This window comes from Acomys russatus, chromosome 23, assembly GCF_903995435.1.
Source record: "Acomys russatus chromosome 23, mAcoRus1.1, whole genome shotgun sequence".
Classification (NCBI taxonomy): domain Eukaryota; kingdom Metazoa; phylum Chordata; class Mammalia; order Rodentia; family Muridae; genus Acomys; species Acomys russatus.
The window spans coordinates 1,016,586-1,040,277 of NC_067159.1; the positions used below are offsets into that span (position 1 = coordinate 1,016,586).

Below are 23,692 nucleotides of genomic sequence, written 5' to 3' on the forward strand. Positions count from 1 at the left end.
ATCTTCTAAGATACACAATAAAAGAAGAAAAAGGACGAGATAAATGATGGATTAGGAATGAAGCCAAGGTATGGTGAGATGGTTCCGCAGTTATGAACGCTGTCTGCTTCATTCTACAGGACCTGGGTTCGAGTACCAGAACCCAAATGGCAGCTGACAACTGTAGTGACTCCAGTTCCCTGGGCTCCAATACCTTCTTTTGACCTCTGTGTGTCCCCTGTACATACACGGTGCACTGACATTGACATGTCTGCAGGCAAAACCGCGGACACATAGAAAGAAAGAAAGAAAGAGGGGCTGGAGAGATGGCTCAGAGGCTAAAAGCACTGACTGCTCTTCCAAAGGTCCTGAGTTCAATTCCCAGCAACGACATGGTGGCTCACAACCATCTATAGTGAGATCTGGTGCCCTCTTCAGGCGTGCAGGTGTACATGCAGGAAAAAACACTGAATACATAATAAATAAATCTTTAAACCAAAAGAAAGAAAGAAAGAAAGAAGGAAGGAAGGAAGGAAGGAAGGAAGGACAAATGAAGCCAAGGGCTGGGGGTGCGGGGTGGCTTGTTGCTTGCCTCACACGTAGGAGGGCCTGAGCTTCATCTCTACAACCCACGTACAAAGGGTGGGTGTGGTGGCATGCACAGCATCTCAGCACTGGAGAGGCAGAGGCAGAACCATCCCTGAGTTTGCTGCACAACTAGTCCAGCCTAACTGGTGACCTCCAGGCTAGTAAGAGGCCCCGTCTCAAAGGGTGCAGGCAGTGATTCTGACGACATCTGATGTTACCCCTTCTCTTCACGGAGAACAAGCTAAAAAAACTCAAGCAGCCACACAAGATCTTCTGATGCCCAAGTCACACCTCTGGGGAAGTGTCTCCCCAAGCTCCCCTTGAGTTTAAACCAAGACCCACAGAGCCTTATGATACACCCTGATTCAACACAGGCTGCCAACTGGCAGTCGTGGAGGAAAAGACCAGTGCTGCCTCTAGTGGAGCAGAACACGGTCAGGGTGATAAGGCTGCCAGACACTGATGAGTCAGCCAGCACACCGAAGGAGGACACTGCCAATGCTGAACTAGGCCCTAGAGGCTGTGGGAATCCTAACAAAAAAGTGACCATACAGTGGGTAAGGACAGATGGGGTGGCAGGGGCCATGAGCAGAGAAGGTAAAAACCTTAATCACGGCCCCAAAGAAAGGAAACTTGGACCAACCTCAGAGAACCTATCAGCTCAGCACCATTTAGGTCTCAGCGGTTACTAGCTCAGGGTAGTAAACGTAAACCCACTGCCTACCTGGAATACAGAAATGCCAGCAGCCTGTCCAGCAGGTACAGCTTCCCGCTGGCCTCAATCAGGTGCTCTCCAACCTCAAAGGGCTCCGGTTCCACACCTAGGAAAGAAAGAGCTCGTTTCCGGTAAATGTGCCCCACTAGAAAGAGACTCCCTGAGGAGAAATGCTGATTGTCACCTACCAACAAGACAGCCCGTACCCCTGGCACTTGATAACGAGCCAAGGCTCATGTCTGGTTGATGAACTGTATGATTATGTGTTTGTATGATGTGACCTCCAATCACAAAGCCAGGCATACCCCAAGGGCAAACAGAAAAATCAATGACAAAAACAAAAACAAACAAACAAAAAACCAAAAGCTTACCTAAGGAGCAAACCCACCTCGATGTTAATAGTCAAGAAAACCCAAATTGGACTCTTGAAGCTCTCACAGGAACTGAATCAACAATCAGGTTCACAGATAATATACATTCTGAAGTACAGGTAGCAGTCAAAATTACCTAGAGGGTGTCCTTTAAAGTATACATGGTCTCCTTCATTGAAACAAAAACCCCACGTGCATCTAGTTAAGATCCTGTGAATAGTTTACACAGCTTCTGCATTAGGAACTTCTACCTTGTAGCCAGTGTTTGCTACTCTGTGGCTTCTTTTTCTCTTTCACCCTTCCCAATCCCTTTCCACCCACCCACTCTTTTAAAAAAGGATTTATTTGTTTGTTTGTTTGTTTGTTTAATGTATATGAGTGCTTTATACCTGCAGGCCAGAAGAGGGCACCAGATCTCATTATAGATGGTTGCGAGCCACCATGTGGTTGCTGGGAATTGAACTCAGGACCCCTTGGAGACCAGATGGTGCTCTTTATCGCTGAGCCATCTCTCCAGCCCCCTTTCCACCCTTTTAACCCCCAACACTAAATGGGGGGGGGGGGAGTAATAGAGAGGAAAGGGGGTGATGTAATCATGAGACGACTTCCTGTTTGTTAGGGGCACCGAATTCCTTGGGTCAAGTTTGATCTTCATCATCAGGATATTTTTTTTTTTCTTTTCTTGTTTTTTTTTTTTTTCGAAACAGGGTTTGTCTGTGTAGCCCTGGGCATCCTGGACTAGCTCTGTAGGCCAGGCAGGCCTTGAACAAACAGAGATCCAGCCTCTACCTCCCTGAGTGCTGGGATTACAGGTATGTGCTAACATGCCAAGCTTCTAATTTCTTCTTCTTGTTTCTTCTTTGTGCACAAATACTTACCAAATGGCAACCAACAGCATCCAACCAGTAACACACCTATTGGGGGCTCTAGCACTTATAAAAGTTCTGAAAACTGAAACTTCTGAAAAGTTTCCAGAATTCCAAGTGTCACACAATTGCAGAAGCAATCTGCAGCTGGCAAAACCACGCCTCTGCTAGAGCACGGGGCAAATCACAGTCAGCAGCTACAAAGCAGCCCCATATCCTACACCCAGGAGTAAAGTGAAAACACAGTCTTATACTATTTCTGTGCTTTTTTTTAAAGAAACCAAAATTCTCATTTCACTGCCTGATGGCAATGATACCTGCACTAGGCTCTCCTATGATAGAGACTCCAGGCCCACAAATCCTAGACTTGCCCCTAAGCAATGACGACTGTGCCACAGGTCTCTGAGGAGTTGACTGAACCATAAAATGAGACAACCACTGGTGGAACAACATGGAGACAACTGGTGCATCAGCCAGGCCCTGTAACAGGAAGGGACTGAGGGATGCTGGGAGAACCTGGAGGCCAGGTCTGCTTTGACTGTCCCAGGTATGAATCCCAACAAAGATGTCTGCCTTCTGGGAGAATAAAGAGACAGGACAAACAATTCAGGATCTATAAATGGATCTTGGAGTCAAAAATAAAAAGAGAAACATAACCTAATAGGATATTAGGAAGACCTTAGAGAAATCTGTGTAGATATGTCAGGTAATACTGCTATACCAAAGAGCATAGACCCTGCCACATTCTCAGCCTAAGACACAAAGGGCAGGCACACCTCGCTGACCGCTACACCTCACCACGGTTTGGCCACAGACTGTTAACAAGACGCTAATGAGGAGGGCCGTGCACTGCCTCACTCACCATCGAACAGATATGGGTGGTCCACACACTTCCGAAGCTGCACTAGAATGTTCTGGAGTTTGACTTTCTTTGCCGTCTCGTTCTCGAATGCATCTGAAATCGTAAGAAAGACAGGTTACCAAAGCAGCCTCTCCTCCATGTCTCCACAGCCTTACACATTTAATCACACGCGCCTCAGATCTGTGCAACTTCGCAAACTGGAGTGAGTGCGTGCGTGAAACTTACTTATCCTTCATTTAAGGAGGAACACTAAACCGTGAGTTGAATTTAGCAACCCGCTTACCCTTTTCTTCAAACATCTAAACCCCCCACGGTAACTGTTAGGAGTGGATAGAAATAAGAGAGACTCCACTTCTGCCTGTCCCCTCTCACTCCCAATTCCTCTCAGTGAGTTTGAGTCAACAGCATTTTGCAGCTCGTTAGGCATCCAATGGGCTGGAAAGATAAAAGGCAGGACTAGGATGCCTAGAAGTGCTTGCTAAAAGGCAGTAAGGGAAATGGGGCCAGAGGGAAGAGGACGATGTAACAGTGAAGTCTGCGCTACTCTTAAGAGCCCCACCCCACTGCCACTCACACACACACACACACACACACGCACGCACGCACGCACACGCACACACGCACGCACACGCACACAGACACACTGCAGCCAGCCTGAGACTCACTCAGAATCTAAGACTCAGCCCTTCCCTGCAGAAGGAGGGAGCCAGGTTACTGAGCAATTCCTGCATGAAAACCACACACTTGGCTTCACAGCAAACGCGCGCACGCGCGCGCGCGCACACACACACACACACACACACACACACACACACACACACCGTACCTAGGTCTTTCATCAAGATGGCCTTGTAGTACTTCTTCTGCAGCGCTGACAGGCCATGGTACATCACCACCTCTGTCTTCTTGGGAAGCTCTGTGGCTACCTGAGCTTTCACTCGCCTCAGGAGAAAGGGCTGCAAAAGTCTGTGCAGCTCATTTGCTGTATAAGGAAAAAAAAATTAAAGTGTAGAATCCAGGTATTCGACAACTAACAACATACGGTCAGAGTTCTGAGTCGGGGCAGTAACTTTCATATTACAGATGCTCCTGGACTTACAATGGGGCTGTGAGCCTGTAAAGCCACCGCAGGTTTAAAATATTGTAAGTTGAAAAAAATGAACTTAATCTCCATAACCTACCAAACATCGTGGCGTATACTAGTTGTGCTCTGAGCCCTTACATTAGTCTTCAGTTCAGCAAAAGAAACCCAGTTTACTAAAACAAAATAAATAAATACAGTGCTGAGAGGCAGCAAGGCAAACAAGAGCAAGGGCATTTGCTGTCAAGCATGATGACCGCAGCTTGATCCCCAGAGTCCACAAGGTAGAAGGGAAACACTGACTCCCACAAGTTGTCCTCCGACCTCCACACCTGTGCCATAGTGTGCACACGGGCGGGGAGGGGCAATAAATATAAAAGATACAATTTAAAAAGCTGGATATTCCTATGATTCATTGGCAGTTGTGATACTGGCATATATTTAAGCGAGGCTAGCACTTGTAGCAACACGAGGCACTGTGAAGCCTCACTCTGGCTGACTGGAAAGCTGTGAGTTCTGAAGCCACACAGCCTGAGGAGACAATCTCACCACACCATGAGCCCAGGAAAAGATGGAGTCGTCTACGTTTTTTACGGCCAAGCAGCATCCGCTGGGTATTGTGCCGTATGACAGTTATCTAGTCACCTGTGGTGGACGCTTAGCTGAACTCTAGCCTGCTTACGGTAGAGAGCGTATGACATCAGCTCCCTTGGACATGATCTGGATTGTCATATGCACGGTAGTTACATTTTTAGCTCTCTGAGGCACCCCAGTACTGTACCGTTTACACTAATTTATATTCACCCCATCATTAGTGGGTTCCCCTTTCTCTCTGCTCTTACTGGCATTTGTGATTAGGGGAGGGAGAAGGGGGTGAATTGTACTTCATTGTAGTTTATATTTTAATATTTATTTATTTTAGCTTTATGTGTATTAGTGCTTGGCCTGCTTGTGTATGAAGGCAGCATGCGTGTGAAGTGCCTACGAAGGTCAGATGAGGGTATCAGGTAACTCCCTGGCGCTGGAGTTACAGACCTTGTGAACCTCCGTGTATACGCTGGAAACCCAACCTAGGGCCTCTGCAAGAGCAGCCAGTGCTTTCACCACTGAGCCTCTAGCCTCACTGTGGCTCTGATCCACGTTTCCCTAACAACTACTGATGCTGAGCACTTAAATATACATACATACATACAAACATGCATACATACAAACACACTTACATACGTTCATACATACATATATAACAATGTGCTATATAACTCAGAGCAGTAAGAACAACGCATTTTTCTTCTTTGACAACTTCACACACATATGCAATGCACTACGGAGGGTGAAAGCACTCATAAAGAAATGACGGAAGTTCAGTTGGTGACATGCCAGTTATCTGCGCTGATCACCACCAATGTGTGCACGAGTCAAAACACTACACTGTACCCTCATAAATCTGTCAACAGCAAGTCAAAGTTCGCACACATTGCCCACTTGTCCACTCAATGTGCGTTGGTCTACGACATAAAAGTCCTGGAGCCACACAAGCGGAGGACCGTCTGTGCTTCCTCCTCCCTGGGTTCTCAGCTCACTCCTGAACGGTCACGCGCCCTTAGCCTGCGCACTGGGAACACTTAAGAACTCTATTCTCACTAATAATCCTGGGTTTTGGAGGCCCTCTTATTATTCCCAGGTGTTCCTGCATGAATTCCTATTGCTCGGCATTACAGCTTGCAAAGGTGGGCAAGTGACTGTGCCCATGTTAAGGGCGGAGTCAAGCGCAGCTCAGGAGCCAAGCCTCTTATTCAAGGCCACCCAGCTGGCCAACGCTGTCAGCATCCGAATTTGGTTCTTCTGGCTTCACATCCTTTAGTCCCTCACCCGGTATCTTGAAGATTAAAAACCGTCCTAAATCAGAATTACACTGCTCGTTAGGAATGCTGGAAACAGCAAATATACACACAGGACGAGTAACCAGCTAAACTGGAATTTCACGTAACGGCAAACAACATTTGAATGCAGTATACCCATGTAATATGTGACTGGACATATGAAACTTATCTGGCAACTCTAATCATGGGAGTTACATAGGAGAAATCTGTAGCCTATGGTCTAGGGCTTTCTGTTAGGAAAAGCCTCTCCAACGCATGCCTACCCAATACATGCATGGCACCTGCATGAAGGGTGAAGCATGGCACACACACACACACACACACACACACACATACACACACACACACACAGACTTCCACATCTCTTAAACTCTTGGTTTGGGTACACGGTTAAAAAAAGGAAAGAAAAAAAAAACCCGCCAGTGCTAGAGAACACTAACTGATGCTATGGGCCTGTGGTAGGCACCCTCCTACCTCTTCCAAAAATGAACTGAATGGGCCCCAGAGAGTTACGCATAAGAAGACAAACGAAGCCGGGCGATGGTGGCACACGTCTTTAATCCCAGCACTCGGGAGGCAGAGGCAGGCAGATCACTGTGAGTTCGAGGCCAGCCTGGTCTACAAAGTGAGTCCAGGACAGTCAAGGCTACACAGAGAAACCCTGTCTCGAAAAACAAAAAAACACAACAAAAAGAAGACAAACGAAGACTACAGTGGCGGCATCTGGCGCTGGCCTTTGTTTGTGTTACCTCTCTGGTCTTCAGGTTGTTTCTCCTCTTTTCTATCTACATCGAGCCCTCCTGGGGATGCTTAGGAAGAGAGGTACCTGCCTGATCTGGACTCTTTCTCAATGTCCTGGTAACGCTGAACAAAGTCCTCCACCTGCTCCCTGCAGAACACATCAGCCTCCGCGACGCTGAGCAGGGAGTACAGCTCCTGGAGACTGTTCTGGATGGGAGTTCCGGTCAGCAGGAGACGGAAGACCACTGAGAACTCAAGCACAGAAACCAACAAAGTTAAAAACCCCCACACGGGAGGAAAGACTGTGTTACCCAACACACAGCAGCATGACTTAATGGGGATGACTGAGGCGCACGGCACCGGGAGGCTCGTGTTTGGGCTGTGATGACTGTGGCGCATGGCACCGGGAGGCTGGCACTCAGGCTGTGTGCTTTCCTTGATGAAGGAAGTGGCTCCTGTTTCAACTATACGAAGTGGAAAATAGTCCTACAGAGAAGACTTTGTTGCAACGATGCAAGTTATGTCACTTCCTGAATGAGTGTTGTGGAATGGGCAATATGTTATTTGTAGCCAACCTCAGAGTTAAATTATAGGTTGCACCCTACGTGGGGGAGTTATTGGGGCAACTGAGACTTGTACACGAGTGCCGCGGAGCTGGAGACGCAGAAGGTGAACACATTAGGCCCCTCCACTACAGCTAAGAAGCAGGTCCAGACTAAAACAATGCCTTCTGTAAAAAACCTTATGGCATGCTAAGATTTCTGGATGTTTCTGGACACCGTGGTACGTGACATCCCCAAACAGAAGAGAATTCTTTAAACTCTCAGAAACAAATGAAAAAACCAAAAATAAGAAATTCCTTATTGGTAATTAAACACGAGTAATTAGCAATGACATTAAGAGTTAAGAGAAGCAGACTAGGCCTCCCTAGGGACACGTCCTACTTCCGGGGGGGTTCTTTCTCATTCTTCCTCACTCAGTAAATCTATTTGCTTTGCTCAAAAACACAAAGAAAATCATTAACAAGAGATTTTAATTAGACCAAGGATGGCCAACCCCTGAGCTGACATAAGAGGAACTATCGAAATGAATCTAACAAAATAGAAAAGCTATATATGTATGTTATTTTAAACATCAAAATACATTGGGCACTATTAATGATACTCTGCTATGCATGCACACAGGAGCCTGGCACAGCTGTCCTCTGAGAGGCTCCACCCAGCAGCAGATCCGAACAGATGCTGAGACTCACAGCCAAAGATTGGGCAAAGCGTAGGCAGTCTTGTGGAAAAGTGGGGGGAAGGACAGAAGGGCCTGTAGGGGACAGGAGCTCCACAAGACGACCAACAGAGCCAATTAACCAGGGCCCGGATGTCTTGTAGACATTGCAGCACCAACCAAGGAGCATGTGCAGACTGGACCTAGGCCCCTTACACAGATGTAGCCTATAGGCAGCTGGGGCTTCATGTGGGTACACTAGTAAGGGTGGGGTGTGTGTGGGGTGTCGGGGTGTGTGGGGTGGGGGGTGCTGCCTCTGACATGGACTCTGTTGCCTGCTTTTCAATCACTTCCCTCTGATGGGGACTGCCTTGCTAGGCCACGGGGAAAGAGGACGAATTCAATCCTGTAGTGACTGGATGAGCTGGGGTGGGTTGGTAGGGGAGCTCCCCTTTCTGAGGAACAGGGGAGGGGGAGAGGGAGGAAAAAGGGAGGGGGGACTGGAAGGAGAGGAAGGATGACCAGGATGTAAAATGAATATATAAATTAACTTAAAAAATACAGTGGGAAGAGCCGGGCGTGGTGGCTCACGCCTTTAATCCCAGCACTTGGGAGGCAGAGGCAGGTGGATCGCTGTGAGTTCGAGGCCAGCCTGGTCTACAAAGTGAATCCAGGATGGCCAAGGCTACACAGAGAAACCCTGTCTCGAAAAACCAAAAAAAAAAAAAAAAAAAAAATACAGTGGGCACAATGCAGATATTCACACACACATGTACACACAAGATACACTGCAGTGTTGTTGCAGGGGTGGGTTATGGTGTTATCCACTTTTTTTATCTTTCTAGATTTTGGCTGTGGAAGGAGCATACGAGGATACACTGCTTTTATAGCTTAAAGGAAAAAAAGTGAAGTGACCAATAGCTTAAAACATACTACAAAAGTTTCGGCAATCTCCTTTTGTTCTTTCTGAAATGCCCGTTGGTCATCTACCCATCTGTGCCTGTTCTGCCTGTTGGACAATATACTTTTGAAGGACTTCAACTACGTGGACTGAGGTGTTTTTTAAGCACAGTAATGAGAATTTACAAGGTGTATTTGGGTAAAGAGCTGAGATGGTCAAAGAACAGGAGGCCACAGCTACTAGGCAGGCACAATACTCAGCTTTTCCCAGGACACGAGTAAAGTTTGCCATTCAAAGTTGTGTCCTTTTTGGCATCAAAACTTACAGTTGGGAAATAAAAGTCAGAAACAACGTCTTTATAGCACTTTATAAGGTTTGTGTACAAAATATTATATAAGCACATCCTTTATTAAATATTTTGCCACTTTTTATGGAAACTTCAGTTGGGAAATGCACTGTTAATATGACATACAAATTCTAGCACCAACTCTCTGTTTTCACAATGAGGGCACTTCCAACATTGATAAACAAATCAAAAACAGTGTTAAAACAGACAAATATAAAACCAGACAGAATCCCCCTTCACACCTTTCAGTCCAATAAATACATGGTCTTGTTTGGTTGTTTGGCTTTTTCTTTTTCCTTTTTTAAGACAAGATCTGACTATGTATCCTTAGCTGTCCTGGAACTCATTCTGTAGACTCAAACTCACAGAGATCCGCCTGCCTCTGCCTCCCAAGTACTGGGATTAAAGACTTGTGCCACCATGACCAACCTAAATAAATGTATTTTCTTTTCAACCATCTAGTGATCTACAATCCAAACCTCTCCTAAAAAGGAATGCTGACATGTCCCAGAGCAATGTTCTCACTCCATCCCTCTGAGACTTAGTTTCCTGATGAATAACAGGTGCAGGCTCGCTGGTTGGTAGTGGTGCATGCCTTTAATCACAGCTCGGGAGGCAGAGGCAGGCCAGCCTGGTCTACAGAGTGAGTTCCAGGACAGCCAAGGCTACACAGAGAAACCCTGTCTCTAAAAAACAAAACAAAAAAGCAAACAAACAAAAAAGAAAAACAAGTGTAGGCTCCAAAGTCAGCAACAAAACTCAGTCTCCCCATTTCAAATCACAAGCCCAGGATGTCTTTACTGTACCTGTCTCTTCTCTCATTGTACATCAATAAATTGACAGAGTTTATGAAGCATTCTCTGACAAGGACAGACACCTAGAATATGACAATTGTTATGATTCAGATGTGTTCCCTCCAAATACATGCAGTGCTAATGCAGTAGCTCCTTTTGAGTGGGATTGAGGGCCTCTTAAAAGAGTCATTAAACTAGCCTTCTCTTCCCTCTCTTGCTCTTCCGCCACATATGAACACAGCACAAAGTCCCCGACACCTTGGTCTGACTTTCCAGCTTCAGAGCTGTGAGAAATAAATGTCTGTTCATTACGACCCCAGCCTGTGGTGTTGCGGTAAAGCAGCACAATCAGACTGACATAAAAGCCTCTTGGGAGAGAGACACTGTTAAGGGTCCCTAAAAAGAAGGCCATGGTCAGAGGGCAAGAGGATGTCCTAGGAGGAGCAGCAATCTACAGAGGTGACGTCTGCTTTCAAACACCCAAAACTGCAACTTGTAGGCCAGCAACTACAGAGCACAGACCAAAGGATTCCTACAAATGGCACTCTAGATGTAAGTGATTTATTATGGGATGGACCCAAGCTGCATCACCACAAAGACTAACGTGCAGGCTCACGAAGGAACAAACCTTTCGACTAGGAGAAAGACAGGCCACTTTTCACAGGGCAAACCACCCCGTGTCTCCGGAATAGCAGGGAGGCCAGGAGAGGGCGAGAACGATGTATCACTCTGTATAAGGCACAGAGACTAGAGAGGATGAAGGAATACTCAGTGCTACGGAACTGGTCTTCTTATGAGCTATTAAATTCTTTACATGGGTAAATTGGGGAAGAGGAGCAATATGCCCAATGCATCAGCTGCTGCAAACAGATTTATACTGAGCTCTATAAGGAAATCCAAGGTGATCAAGAGAGAAGTGAAACATTTCCCAAAGTATAATGAACTTTATTGGAGTGGGGTCTTATCTGATAACCAGGCTTAATAAACATTATCTTACAAAAGATAAAAGACATTATGTACTTTTTCTGGTGTGTCCCTCCCCCAACACTTAGCCCTACAGTAATCTGACTGACCAAAAAAAAGAAAAAGAAAAAAAAAGGTTCCGTTAAATCTACACTATTCCGGCCTATTTTTTAAAAAGGTCTGACTGTGCGGCCCTCCTCCATCATTCTCCTGAGTACCATGATTACATACATGCACCATACCTGGCTGCTCCCTTAAGAGGAGGGACGGCGTGGTGGCGCATGCCTTAAATCTTAAATCCCAGCAGTTGGGAGGCAGAGGTAGGCAGATCTCTGTGAGTTCTAGGCCAGCCTGGTCTACAGAACAAGTCCAGGGCAGGCAGGGTTCTGTTACACAGAGAAAGCCTGTCTTGAAAAACCACGCCTCTAATCCCAGCACTTGGGAGGAAGAGGCAGGCATGAGTTCAAGGCCAGCCTGGTCGACAGAGTGAATACAGAAAAGCCAGGGCTACACAAAGAAACACCGACTTCAAAAACAAAAACGAAAAAAGAAAGAAAGAAAGAAAGAAAGAAAGAAAGAACGAGGGGAAGGGGGGGATGTGTAAGCAGGGGAGCTCAGAGCTGTCAGGGCAGTGATGTCACCATGCATGATACTGCCATGGTGGGTAGACGTCATTACATATTTCTCCCAACCAAGCAGCGTCTACAATATCAGAAGTGAATCTGTTTGTTACAGATTCTGAGCGATGATGTCAACACTGCTCTGATGGGGGATGTTGGTAATGAGGGAAGACATGGACGGAGGGGCAAGCGAGGGGGCGTCTCTGTATCTTCTGCTCGATTTTGTTATAAAACTAAAACCACTCCTTAAAAGACTATCTTAAGTCAGTCAGATGACAATCAAGAGTAGTACCCTGTGAGTTTACCTCTGAAAGTGTCCTGTGCAGCAGGGAGCACTGGTTTTTCAATCTGTGAGCTTCGTCCACAGCAAGAACACTCCAGGAGAAGCTGTGAAAGAGAAGCGACTTTCAGCTCCTGCGCGCCTCAGACACGTCTTGCAGCCACCTTGCTACGGGACTGCAACTGCCATCACAAAGATGGACCACAAGCCCGGCTCTAGAAACATGTGCAAACCACCTTCTGAGACACAGCTACATGCCTGGCAACAACTGCATGAGGGGGTATGTGCCAGGGGCTCCCCCTCCAAGAAAGAAAAGGTGGCAAGAAGAACAGTATCAAATCAGAGAAAAGAAACATTTATAGGCACGTGCCAGGTGCTGAACTTGTCGCTCTGCGTGTTTAGTCCAAAAGAACAGGGTGAGAAGAGAGGATCGGGCCAAGTGGGAGACAGACGGGGGCTCAGAGAGGTTAGGGGATTTGGCCAGGCTCACAAGGGCAGAGTCAAAGCCACAAGACAAAGCAAAGAGAGCGGTGCCACAGCACATGAAGAAGCAGGGTTTCAACAAGTGCTGAGCGGAGCCAGGCACTAAAGGGATGGCCCTAGTACCTCCTGCTCTGTTGACACTGAGGTGCTCAGTGGCCACTGCAGAGCCTGGTTTGTTGTCTAGTAGGCAGCAAGGGCAGTTTATCAGTAAGCTCCGGTCAAAAGAGCACATCCATACACACACATGCACACATGTCCATACTGCATGTGTCTTACTATGCAGTTCAAACAGGCCTCAAATTTGCAATCCTCCTGCCTCGCACTCCCCATGTGCTGGGACACAGGCATAGATCCCTACTACTCTTTGGCTATAAAAGCACATTTTGGCAAATGCTTTTGGAAACCTGTTGCAATCCTTCCCAAATATGGTAACTATATTGCACAAATATGTTCTAGAATGTATTATTTAAAATAGCAAAAACTGAAAATAATGAATATCTAATAACAGGTGATAAAAAAACATATGGCTATATAAAAATGCATACATGATCACTACAATAAAATGCTAGCTAGGTGTGCTGAAACACAACTGTAATCCTAGCAGGTGGGAGGTAGAGGTATAAAGACACTACAAGTGTGAGGCTAGCCTCAGCTACACAGCAAGGCTAGCCAGGGCTACATGCAAAACTATCTCAAAAAAATTAAACGCTAAACAAACAATATATAAATATTATATGTCCTTGAAAATTGCAAACAAAATTAAACACAAGATAAAATGTAGACCATACTAATATTATTAGTTTTACTTGTAAGCACAGTGGAATATTACATTATATTTTAATGTTTTACACTTATTTAATTGGGGAGTGGCACATGTGTGCCATAGTGCGTGTGGTCGAAGGACAACTTTCATGAGTTGATTCTTTTCTTTCCTATTAGATCCTCAGGCTTGATCTGCATAGGAAGAGTCTATCTCAAAATCTCAAAGACAGACAGACAGACAGACAGACAGACAGATAAACCATGGAAAGAAAATTCCTCAGAACTTAGAGAATGGCGCTAATGCAGAGGTTGGCCTATGAAAAGGAAGTCATCTCATGAAGTTACAAAAGAGAAGAAGGACAGCCATGCCAACAACAGACGGAGAGCACAGGTGCCCACGCTGCTTATCTCATTCATATCCTGTGGGGGGGGGGGGGGGGGGGGACGGGGACCTGGGACCCACGGAGAGCACAGGTGCCCACGCTGCTTATCTCATTCATCTCCTGGGGGGGGTCTCTGGGACCCACGGAGAGCACAGGTGCCCACACTGCTTATCTCATTCATCTCCTGCGGGGCGGGGGTGGGGGGGGAGAACTGGGACCCATGGAGAGCACAGGTGCCCACACTGCTTATCTCACTCATCTTCTGCGGGGGGACCTGCCTGGGACCCACAGAGAGCACAGGTGCCCACGCTGCTTATCTCATTCATCTCCTGCGGGGGGGGGGGGTCTCTGGGACCCACGGAGAGCACAGGAGCCCACGCTGCTTATCTCACTCATCTCCTGCGGTGGGGGGACCTGCCTGGGACCCACGGAGAGCACAGGTGCCCACGCTGCTTATCTCATTCATCTCCTGCGGGGGGGGGGGGGGAGACCTGGGACCCACGGAGAGCACAGGGAGCCCCGGGGACCGGGATCGGGGTACACTAAGGGTCTCCATGGTTGGACAGTGGTCATGACAGAATGTGTACCCATTGGACAGTGTCACCACAAATATGTGGCCTGGTTCCCTTTTTATACAGGCAAATATCCAAAATGCTTAGTAAACGAACCAAGGCTACTGGAGGGTGAATGTGGGCACATTAAAAGAAAGTGGGTCAAGTCACCATCAAGGATGCTCTTAGCCAGGCGTGGTGGCGCACGTCTTTAATCCAAGCACCTGGGAGGCAGAGGCAGGCGGATCTCCGTGAGTCTGAGGCCAGCCTGGTCTACAGAGGGTGTTCCAGGACAAAGAGGTTCTCCAAAGAGAAGAGAAAAAGTACAGGGACTCCAGCACTTAATAGAGAGTCCAATAGTCTAATTCTCCTAATTCAAAGACTTCATACGCCTGTAATCCAAAAGATCCCAAGCTGTTTATGGCACCAGCGTGCGTGGTCTTAAATGTCGTGTTATACTTGCATGCTATACTCAGCAAGTACGACACAACTACAGGAAACACAACCTTTGCCAACGCTCAGAGAACACGTCTATGTTGTGGGATTCATGCTGAGTCAACATTCGTTATAAGTGGTCCCCGGTTGTTAGGTTCGTAACTCCTCCTACCAGTGTGCTTAGAGCAGATTATCTGAGACAGACAGAAGGACACTGTTTCTCCTAAGGAATGTGACACTCCGGTGCAGACTTAAAAGGAGGCTGGAGAGCACCGAGTGCTGAGTTTGAAGCCATGTTTTGCCGTTTATTCAAGTTATCTGTAATAAACAGTTAATTTTGGCTGTCAGCTTGACACATCCAAGCAGAGGGGCCCTCAGCTGAGGTATTGCCTCCATCAGATTGGCCTGTCGCCAAGTCTGCGATGCATCTTCGGAACTGTTAACTGATACAGGAAGGCCCAGCCCACTGTGGGCAGTGGCATCCCTAGGCCTGCTGTATAAGAAAGCTAGCTGAGGAAGCCAGGGCGAGCAGGCAGTAAGCAGAGCTCCTTCATTATCTCTACTTCACACTCACATACAAGGGGGAGGAGGAGACGGAGAAAGAGAAGAGGTGGGGCGGGAGAAAGGGGGTTAATGAGCCAGTGCATACCATGGTGCACCTGTGGAGGTCAGAGGACAAGTGAGGAAGTGGGTCTTTCTTTCCACCATGGGTTCTGGGGAACTGACCTTAGGTCATTAGGGTTGCCTGGAAAGTGCTTTTACACACCAGGCCCTCTAGGTAGCCTGGTTTTTATAAATTTTAAATGGGATAACTCATAAAATACTCAGCATTTATGGACTAGTTTACTGTCCTTTAAGATTTCACATTTAGGGGCTGGAGAGATGGCTCAGAGATTAAGAGCACTGGCTGCTCTTCCAAAGGTCCTGAGGTCAATTCCCAGCAACCAACCATCTATGATGACATCTGGTGCCCTCTTCTGGTGGCAGGTGTACATGCAGGCAGAACACTGTATAAATAATAAATAAATCTTTTTTTTTTTTTTAAAAGATTTCACATTTATTGCCTGGTTTCTTTTTATTTATTGCATGTATGTGCACATGCAGGCACATGTGCCGGCAGAGGGGAGAGGCATCAGATTTCCTGCAGCTGGAGTTAGTTACGGGCAATTGTGAGCAGCAGGCATCCTCGCCGCTGACCCACCTCGTCATCCCCTAACTGGACTTCTGTCTCCATAGGTTTGCTCTGTGACCAACTTTCCTGGTATCGCTGAGCACTCTCACAGTTCCTCTCCAGTGACTGACTGATAAACTAAAGGGGCCAGGGAGCTGACTCAGCAGGTAAGGGCATTGATGTACAAGCCTTGTGGCGTGAATTCGAGCCCTGCAAGCCACGTAAAAAGCTGGATATGGTAGCACATCTGTGGTCAGAGCACTCCTATGGCAAAACGGGACAGAGGCAAGAATCAGACAGAAACTCAAGGGTCGGCTCGTCCTGGGTGTGACACACAGTGGCAGGAAGAAGAGACCCTGCTACGAGACAGTGGAAGATAGAAAATCAACTCCCACACACAGGCAAACACACAGATACAGACGCATGCAGCGGGGGAGGGCAGGCAAGCAGGCGAACACACGACTTTCAGAAAGGCAAACGGCAGGCTGGGACACTGAGAACTCAAGGGCAGAGCGCTGGCCTGGCATGTGCAAAGCCCTGGTTTCAAGCGCTAGCACTCCTCTCTGAGAAAAACTGTTAAAAACAGACAAAGGGGAAAGACAGAAAAGCACACATTCCCCCGTGGGTAATATGCTCACTGAAAAGCAACCAAACACTGAACGGGAGTCACAAAGTCCATGCCGGCCTTCCGGACTTCAAAACTAGACCCACGCAGGAGAGGGGCAGAGTTCCACAGTGTGAAGAGAACACGTGACTCTCGCGGTTCATGCAACAGTCCCTGGGGGAGCACAAGCCACTTACGATTTTAGGAATGAGGCATCTTTCAAGCAAATCTGAAAAAGTAAGGAAGACAAGTTAAAAATGGCCGGTGGTAGGAAAATTCCAGTGCAGACAAGCTACTTGCTGCCTCAGTGGGATTACAGCTTGTTCTTCACTGAGTAAGACACAAGACTCAGGGCGTCCTTTCTTTAATGTTTTTTTAAGGTTTATTTATACGTATATTAGTGCGCTATCTGCATACACACCTGAATGGCAGAAGAAGGCATCAGATCCTAGTATAGGGTGGTTCTTAGCCACCATGCCGTTGCTGGGAACTGAACTCAGAGCCTCTGAAAGAGCAGACAGTGCCCTTAACCACTGAGCCATCTCTCCAGCCAGGAGCATCTGTGAGTTCGAGGCCAGCCTGGTCTACAAAAGAGCCCAGGCTAGCCAAGGCTCTGTGTAACAGAGAAACTCTATCTTGAAGACACACACACACACACAGAGAGAGAGAGAGAGAGAGAGAGAGAGAGAGAGAGAGAGAGAGAGAGAGAGAGAGAGAGAGAGAGAGAGAGAGAGAGAGAAGAAAGAGCAGGCAGAGCAAGCAACAAGGAGCAAGCCAATAGGCAGCACTGCTCTGTGGCCTCTGCATCAGCTGCTGCCCTGAGTTCCTGACCTGGCTTCCCTAGGTGACTGACTATTAGTTAGATAAGTAAGAAATAAATCCTTTCCTCCCCTTATTGCTTTTGGTCATAGTGCCTTTTTTTCTCCTCCCCTGAGACCAGGTTTCTCTGTGTAGCCCTGGCTGTCCCAGAAGTCATTCGGTAGACCAGGCTGGCCTCGAACTCACAGAGGTCAGCTGGGATTAAAGACTTTTGTTTCAGCACAGGAAAACACTCTAAGACACTAAGCACCCTCCCTTCCTGTGCTCCAGTTACTTAACAAGAGCCGCTTTCCCTCACCGCTTCTGTTCATCAACCAAGGGACAGCGCAAGTGCCACCTCCAAAGCCACTCCCTGAGAAGCATCGGGAACGAGAGTGAAGGAAACTAAGCCACATGAAACCCCATGATCCTTCACTTCTGTGGTCACAAGCCCCTTTGAGAATATGATGAAGGGTCACTTCCCTCCTGCCAGACCCCCCAAAGTACACTCTGTTTAACTAGAATCGCAGTGGAGTTACCAACGTCTTCGGCCTAGGTTAGGGGTTCTCGCTAGAGAAGCAGATGGCTACCTCATAGGTGGTCAGCAGCACATGAAAATGAGATTCCTGTCTTAGGTCTTGCTGAAGGCGGGCTCTTTCCTCCTTGTCACCCGTGTATGTCACACAGGAGAGGCCTGGAGCAAATCTGCAGTGAAGAAAAGAAGCAGATAAGTGCAAACGTTAGACAGTGCAGATTACACGGAAACCCACACTTCATGAGAGAGTGTAATGTGCAGGCCCTAGGAGGCCCAGCACCCAGAAAGAGTCCAGGGGCCTCCAAATCGTGCCTAGGGTCATGGTAAGGCCCCGATGTAAATGTTTAGGCATTAGGGTCAGGTCTAAAGGCATTATGTTGGCTTATAAAAAGAAACAAAGCCGGGCGTGGTGGCACACACCTTTAATCCCAGCACTCGGGAGGCAGAGGCAGGCGGATCGCTGTGAGTTCGAGGCCAGCCTGGTCTACAAAGTGAGTCCAGGATGGCCAAGGCTACACAGAGAAACCCTGTCTCGAAAAAAAAAAAAAAAGAAAGAAAGAAACAAACACACACACACAGGCATTAGTCAGTATGAGAAGGATGGCTCTCCTTCAGTCCAATAAACTTCACTAAAAAATAAATACTGACCTTTATTTCTTTTTCTTTTTCTTTTTTCTTTCTTTCTTTTTTTTTTTTTTTCCCCTGAGATGGGGTTTCTCTGTGTAGCCCTGACTGTCCTGGACTCACTTAGGATGGTCTCGAACTCATAAGAGATCTGTCTGCCTCTGCCTCTGCCTCTGCCTCTGCCTCTGCCTCCTGAGTGCTGGGATTAAAGACTACACCCATGGAATACTGACCTTTAAATTGCCAAACAGTAGTGATAACACCTGGACCCTCCTACCCTGGATCCTCAGTGTCTACCTACCTTGCTTCAATTCAGACCTTCCTAGAATAAACTCATTAACCGTGTAAGACTCTAGTATTTTACTGTATTTTCTATACCAGCCAGAATATCTTAAGAAATGCAAAGAATAAAATTTCATCTAGTTTACTCTGTACCTCTCCATCTCTTCTTTCCAGTTGCTCAGAACAGACAAGGGACAAAGAATCAGAAATGGCCCTTCGTCGTTCAGTCTTCCCACCAAGTATGTGAGGAAAGCGATAGTCTGAAAGGAAGAAAAGGAAGTCAGTGCTGATCCCATTTCCTCATGAGAAATAACCATAAAGTCCTCACAACCACCGCAATACACACAGACACACACACAGACACACACACACACCTATATGCAACTTATTTTACAGTGAAATTATGTACAATCTTTTACATGTTAGGGGAATACGCCATTCCTTGAGGGAATCAAGGAAACCTCAATAATCTTGCCAAAGGGATTTAAGGGGTTCAATTAAGTAGTTGTAAGCCGTGAAGATCAATATCTATATAACTGAACCTCTATTGCAAAGAAAAGAGCCAGGAAACAATAAAAAGGAAGGAAAACAAGGCACCTGGTGGACGAGGCCAGCTCAGCAAAACTCTAAACATCAGCCGTGTCAAGGCATGACTGGAAGCATGGCCTGCAGGTGGTGGCTGTCTGTGCTGGCTGGGGTCACCCGTAAGCGTGGGTCCTCTCTCCCTATAGCTCTGGGTCCCCTGTGAGCGTGAGTCCTCTCTCCCTATAGCTCTGGGGTCCCCTGTGAGCGTGGGTCCTCTCTCCCTATAGCTCTGGGGTCCCCTGTGAGCGTGGGTCCTCTCTCCCTATAGCTCTGGGGTCCCCTGTGAGCGTGGGTCCTCTCTCCCTATAGCTCTGGGGTCCCCTGTGAGCGTGGGTCCTCTCTCCCTATAGCTCTGGGGTCCCCTGTGAGTGTGGGTCCTCTCTCCCTATAGCTCTGGGGTCCCCTGTGAGTGTGGGTCCTCTCTCCCTATAGCTCTGGGGTCCCATGTGAACGTGGGTCCTCTCTCCCTATAGCTCTGGGGTCCCCTGTGAGCGTGGGTCCTCTCTTCCTGTAGCTCTCCCCGTACCCACACATAGTTAGAGTCTGCTCTTTTTGCTGGGCAGTCTCTGGTCCCAGTTTTATAACAGCACATGAAACGAATGCTTTGCTTTCCTGGAGCACATCCCAATCAATTAACCTCACAAGTGGAAGAAAAGAGTGTAAAATGAAAGCCTTTGTAAAGCCCAAAGCATTCCTTCAGGGCACGCCTGTATACACTACCCAAATGCTGCACTACATGTGAGGACATGGCTGTGCCCAGATGCTGAGGTTATTTCCAGGGGGAGGGAGGAACTATCCTAAACATAAATCCAAACCCTGAGAAAGCTACAGGCCAAAAGAGGTTATCAAGATTAATTTACACAGCACAATAACAGTCCCCCATTTCTTACCTATAAAACATTTAAGTATATCAGTATATCTGTAAAACATAAAATGCTAAACTACAATGGTACTATCAGACTGACAAAATACAAACTGCATAAACCGCACATGCATGATGGAATACTGTACGAGAAACTGGTAGTTTTTAAAATAAAATTGTATTAGTTTTATGATAGAAATAACTTTCTTTTAAAATCATTTATGCAACTGCAAACTGTGCCGGGCAAGCTTCTCCCAGCACCTTAGCTGCATCAAAGCTGTTTTCTTCAGCTATCCTCAGGTGCCACTTGAGAAAGTTTAATTCTGTCACCATAAACCAGACAGACAGGTCAACAAACCACATGTGCAGGTCTGTGTGGACTTCAGGAAGCATGACATGAAGACAGGCCATTCATTCTCCGAAGAGGAGAGAACACACTGTGACTCCATCTGTGAGGCTGGCACTAACCCGGTGTGAACACCTAACAGGTGTACAAGGGCAAGGACACTCCAGACCAGAATAATCTTCATGACAGAATGCAAAAACTCTAAATAACCTGCTGGCAAGCCACACGTAGAGATGGCATATTCTGGGGCACTTCAAGACTGAAAGACCTGCTGGCTCTGAATGAGGGTCAACAGGACAAAGTGAATGACACAGAGACACACGGAGGGTCCTCATGATCCAAGAGTCCGTTCGGTCGTCCTCCTAAAAGTATCCAGCAGACTGACCCTTGTTCGAGCTGCACAGCTCTCCATTCACCTATATACCAGGACTAACTTTCTTTGCCCAAGAAAGCCACAGTTGATAAGTGACATCTCAGGGTACAGAGGTCATACTGTACACACTGCCACACTGTGCCTGGCTTAAATGAAGTAGTCTCCAACCTAAGACCAGGCTAGCCCATGTACAGCTTCAGAGGTTTGTATAACCTGGCAGGTCTCAGAAAGGGGCGGGTAAGCTTCTAAGAGGACTGATAAGACCCCTGATTGTCAAGATAGGGAATGCCTTTCACCACGGTTTTTAATCAGCTTGCCTTTGCCGTGTATCCTAACTATGCTGACATTAGTATTCAATAGACTGGGTGAACACATGATATCTATCTACCAACCCAAACCCAAAAACAACATGTCAACTCAAGGCAGTTTTGCTCATCATCCTGACAGAAGTGTCAGTATCAGTGTTGCATGTGCTTAGCAACGTCCACCACCCCAGGCTCTCCAGGTCTCTGGGCTTGATGCTGCCTCCTTCAAGGCCATTAGTGGGCTAGGCAAATTTAGAAACCACAGGATACCACATTCACACCGTGCTATCCTGAGAAAGCAGATGCCACACCGAGTACTGCTAAGGAAGTCACAGTCAACTTGACGCTAGGGCAAGTCAATTTCTTTTCTATAGAGAAAAGCCCTGGACCAGGCCCATTAATTGCTCTAACTAAGGCATGCATTCTCCCAAACATATGCTAACATCATCACCATCACCATCATCACCATCATCATCATCATCATTATCACCACCACCACCATCATCACCATCACCACCATCATCACCATCATCATCATCACCATCACCATCATCACCACCACCATCATCACCATCATCATCATTATTATCATCACCACCACCACCACCATCATCATCATCACCATCATCACCACCATCATCATCATTATCATCATCATCACCATCACCATCATCATCAGGTCAAACAAATCTACTGGCACAATTTCTAAAGAGCCGTAAGTTGAAAAAGCAACTCCAAGATCACACTCCCTTAACAAGTAACTTTACGTATTTGACACCCTAGCGAGACACACACGCTGCTGCAATGAGTGGGTCAAGATAACCGCGGACAGTGTGGAGGGGAGCCGCGCTCCTTCCACAGCAGCGTACCTGGCAGGTCTTCCCCAGGCCCATCTCATCTCCCAGGATGCAGCCATTCTGGCGATGGAAGCACTGGGCTAACCAATTGACTCCCTCCAGTTGGTAAGAGCGTAGGTGAATCCCTGGAAACAAAAAAACAGAAGCAGTCCGACGAGCAGAAACTTCAGCAGGCCTCACCTCCCACACCCCACTCCTGAGCAGCCACGGCACTCATTTCCCAGCTAACTTTTGAGGCAGACTTGGTCACCACTCACTCAAGCTCCTAAAGCACGCTGTGCTTGTGTCACCTCATCCACCTGACAGAAAATCGACCAAGGTTCTGACCTCCACTGCCCGAGTCTTACACTGCTACTACTCAGCGCTGGAAATGGGCGTTACCAAAGCAACTCATTGACACACAAGGCGAGGACCATGCATGGTCAAGGAGAGATACAGACAGGACGGCTTCACCGTGTGCTTCCACATGCAACAGTGCATCATACGGAGTACTTCACCGTGCTTGGAGTCTTCCATGGTCTCATTTACTCGAACACTTGGTCCCCAGCAGAGATGGGTTGTGGAAGCTTTAGGGGGTGGGGCCAACTAGAGGAAGTGGAAGAGAGCACCAGGGAGCAGATCTGCAGGGTTATAGCCTGGTTCCACCCAAGCTCACCTGTGCCACATACCACGGGCTGCCTCACAGCTACCCCTGCCACCTCTGGGACCTGCGCCCGCTTCCAAGCTTTTTGCAATGGACTTTACCTCCATATGCCAAAATAAATCCTTTAAGTTACTTTCATCACACTTTCTTGTCACAAAGATAAACTAATGCTGAAAATTGGTGCCAAGAAGTGGGGTCACTGCTGTGATCAGTCTGGATCTGTGGTTGGTTTGTTTGTTTGTTTGTTTTTAAATATTTATTTATTTATTATTTATACAGTATCTGCCTGAATGAGTGCCTGCACACCAGAAGAGGGTGCCAGATCTTACTGTATATGGTTGTGAATCACCATATGGTCGCTGGGAATTGAACTCAGGAACAGACAATGCTCTTAACCTCTGAGCCATCCCTCCAGCCCGGCTCTGTGGTTTGTACAACTGGTTTAAAATAAAGAAGCTCTAGTGTCCTGTAGGCAGGATGGGGCTGGGAGACCAGAATGCCAACATGAATTCAAGAGTAGGGGTCAGAGTGCGATGCTTCATGGGGAGAGGACTCTAACTGCTGTGTGCTGGTAAACTAACCAGGCTTTGTCCTGCCAGGGTTCTGAGGCTGAATTCAAAAGTATCAGATTAACAAATTTAAAAGAAGGAATTTCAATACAGCTCAGCATTTAGGCTGCGGCACGGACTGCAACTGCTGCTTTTAGTCAGGTTGACTGTGAGAATCCAGAAATCAAAGAAGTGAAGAAATGTGAAAAATATAGTTTGGCAAAGGAAGGCGTGTGAGCAAATTTAAAGTTATAGATAAGACAGAAGACTACAGACCTATGAAAGCACCCAGGGTGTAAAATTAAAAGTCCATTTGAAAACCTTTCACTTTGAAGCTCTT

General features: G+C 47.1%; 1 protein-coding gene across 1 annotated transcript in view; it reads right to left on the bottom strand.

Annotated features, from left to right (window-relative positions):
* Positions 1–23,692, bottom strand: part of Chd1l (chromodomain helicase DNA binding protein 1 like) — a 61,463-nt gene that overhangs the window by 30,955 nt on the left and 6,816 nt on the right. Inside the window, exons 2-10 of the mRNA XM_051166020.1 lie at positions 22,174–22,286; positions 18,987–19,093; positions 17,983–18,097; positions 16,792–16,823; positions 12,231–12,312; positions 7,173–7,335; positions 4,208–4,363; positions 3,382–3,474; positions 1,292–1,388 (exon numbers count right to left, since the gene is read on the bottom strand). Coding sequence (XP_051021977.1) covers positions 1,292–1,388; positions 3,382–3,474; positions 4,208–4,363; positions 7,173–7,335; positions 12,231–12,312; positions 16,792–16,823; positions 17,983–18,097; positions 18,987–19,093; positions 22,174–22,286 — 958 coding nt within the window. The remainder of the gene's footprint in view (positions 1–1,291; positions 1,389–3,381; positions 3,475–4,207; positions 4,364–7,172; positions 7,336–12,230; positions 12,313–16,791; positions 16,824–17,982; positions 18,098–18,986; positions 19,094–22,173; positions 22,287–23,692) is intronic.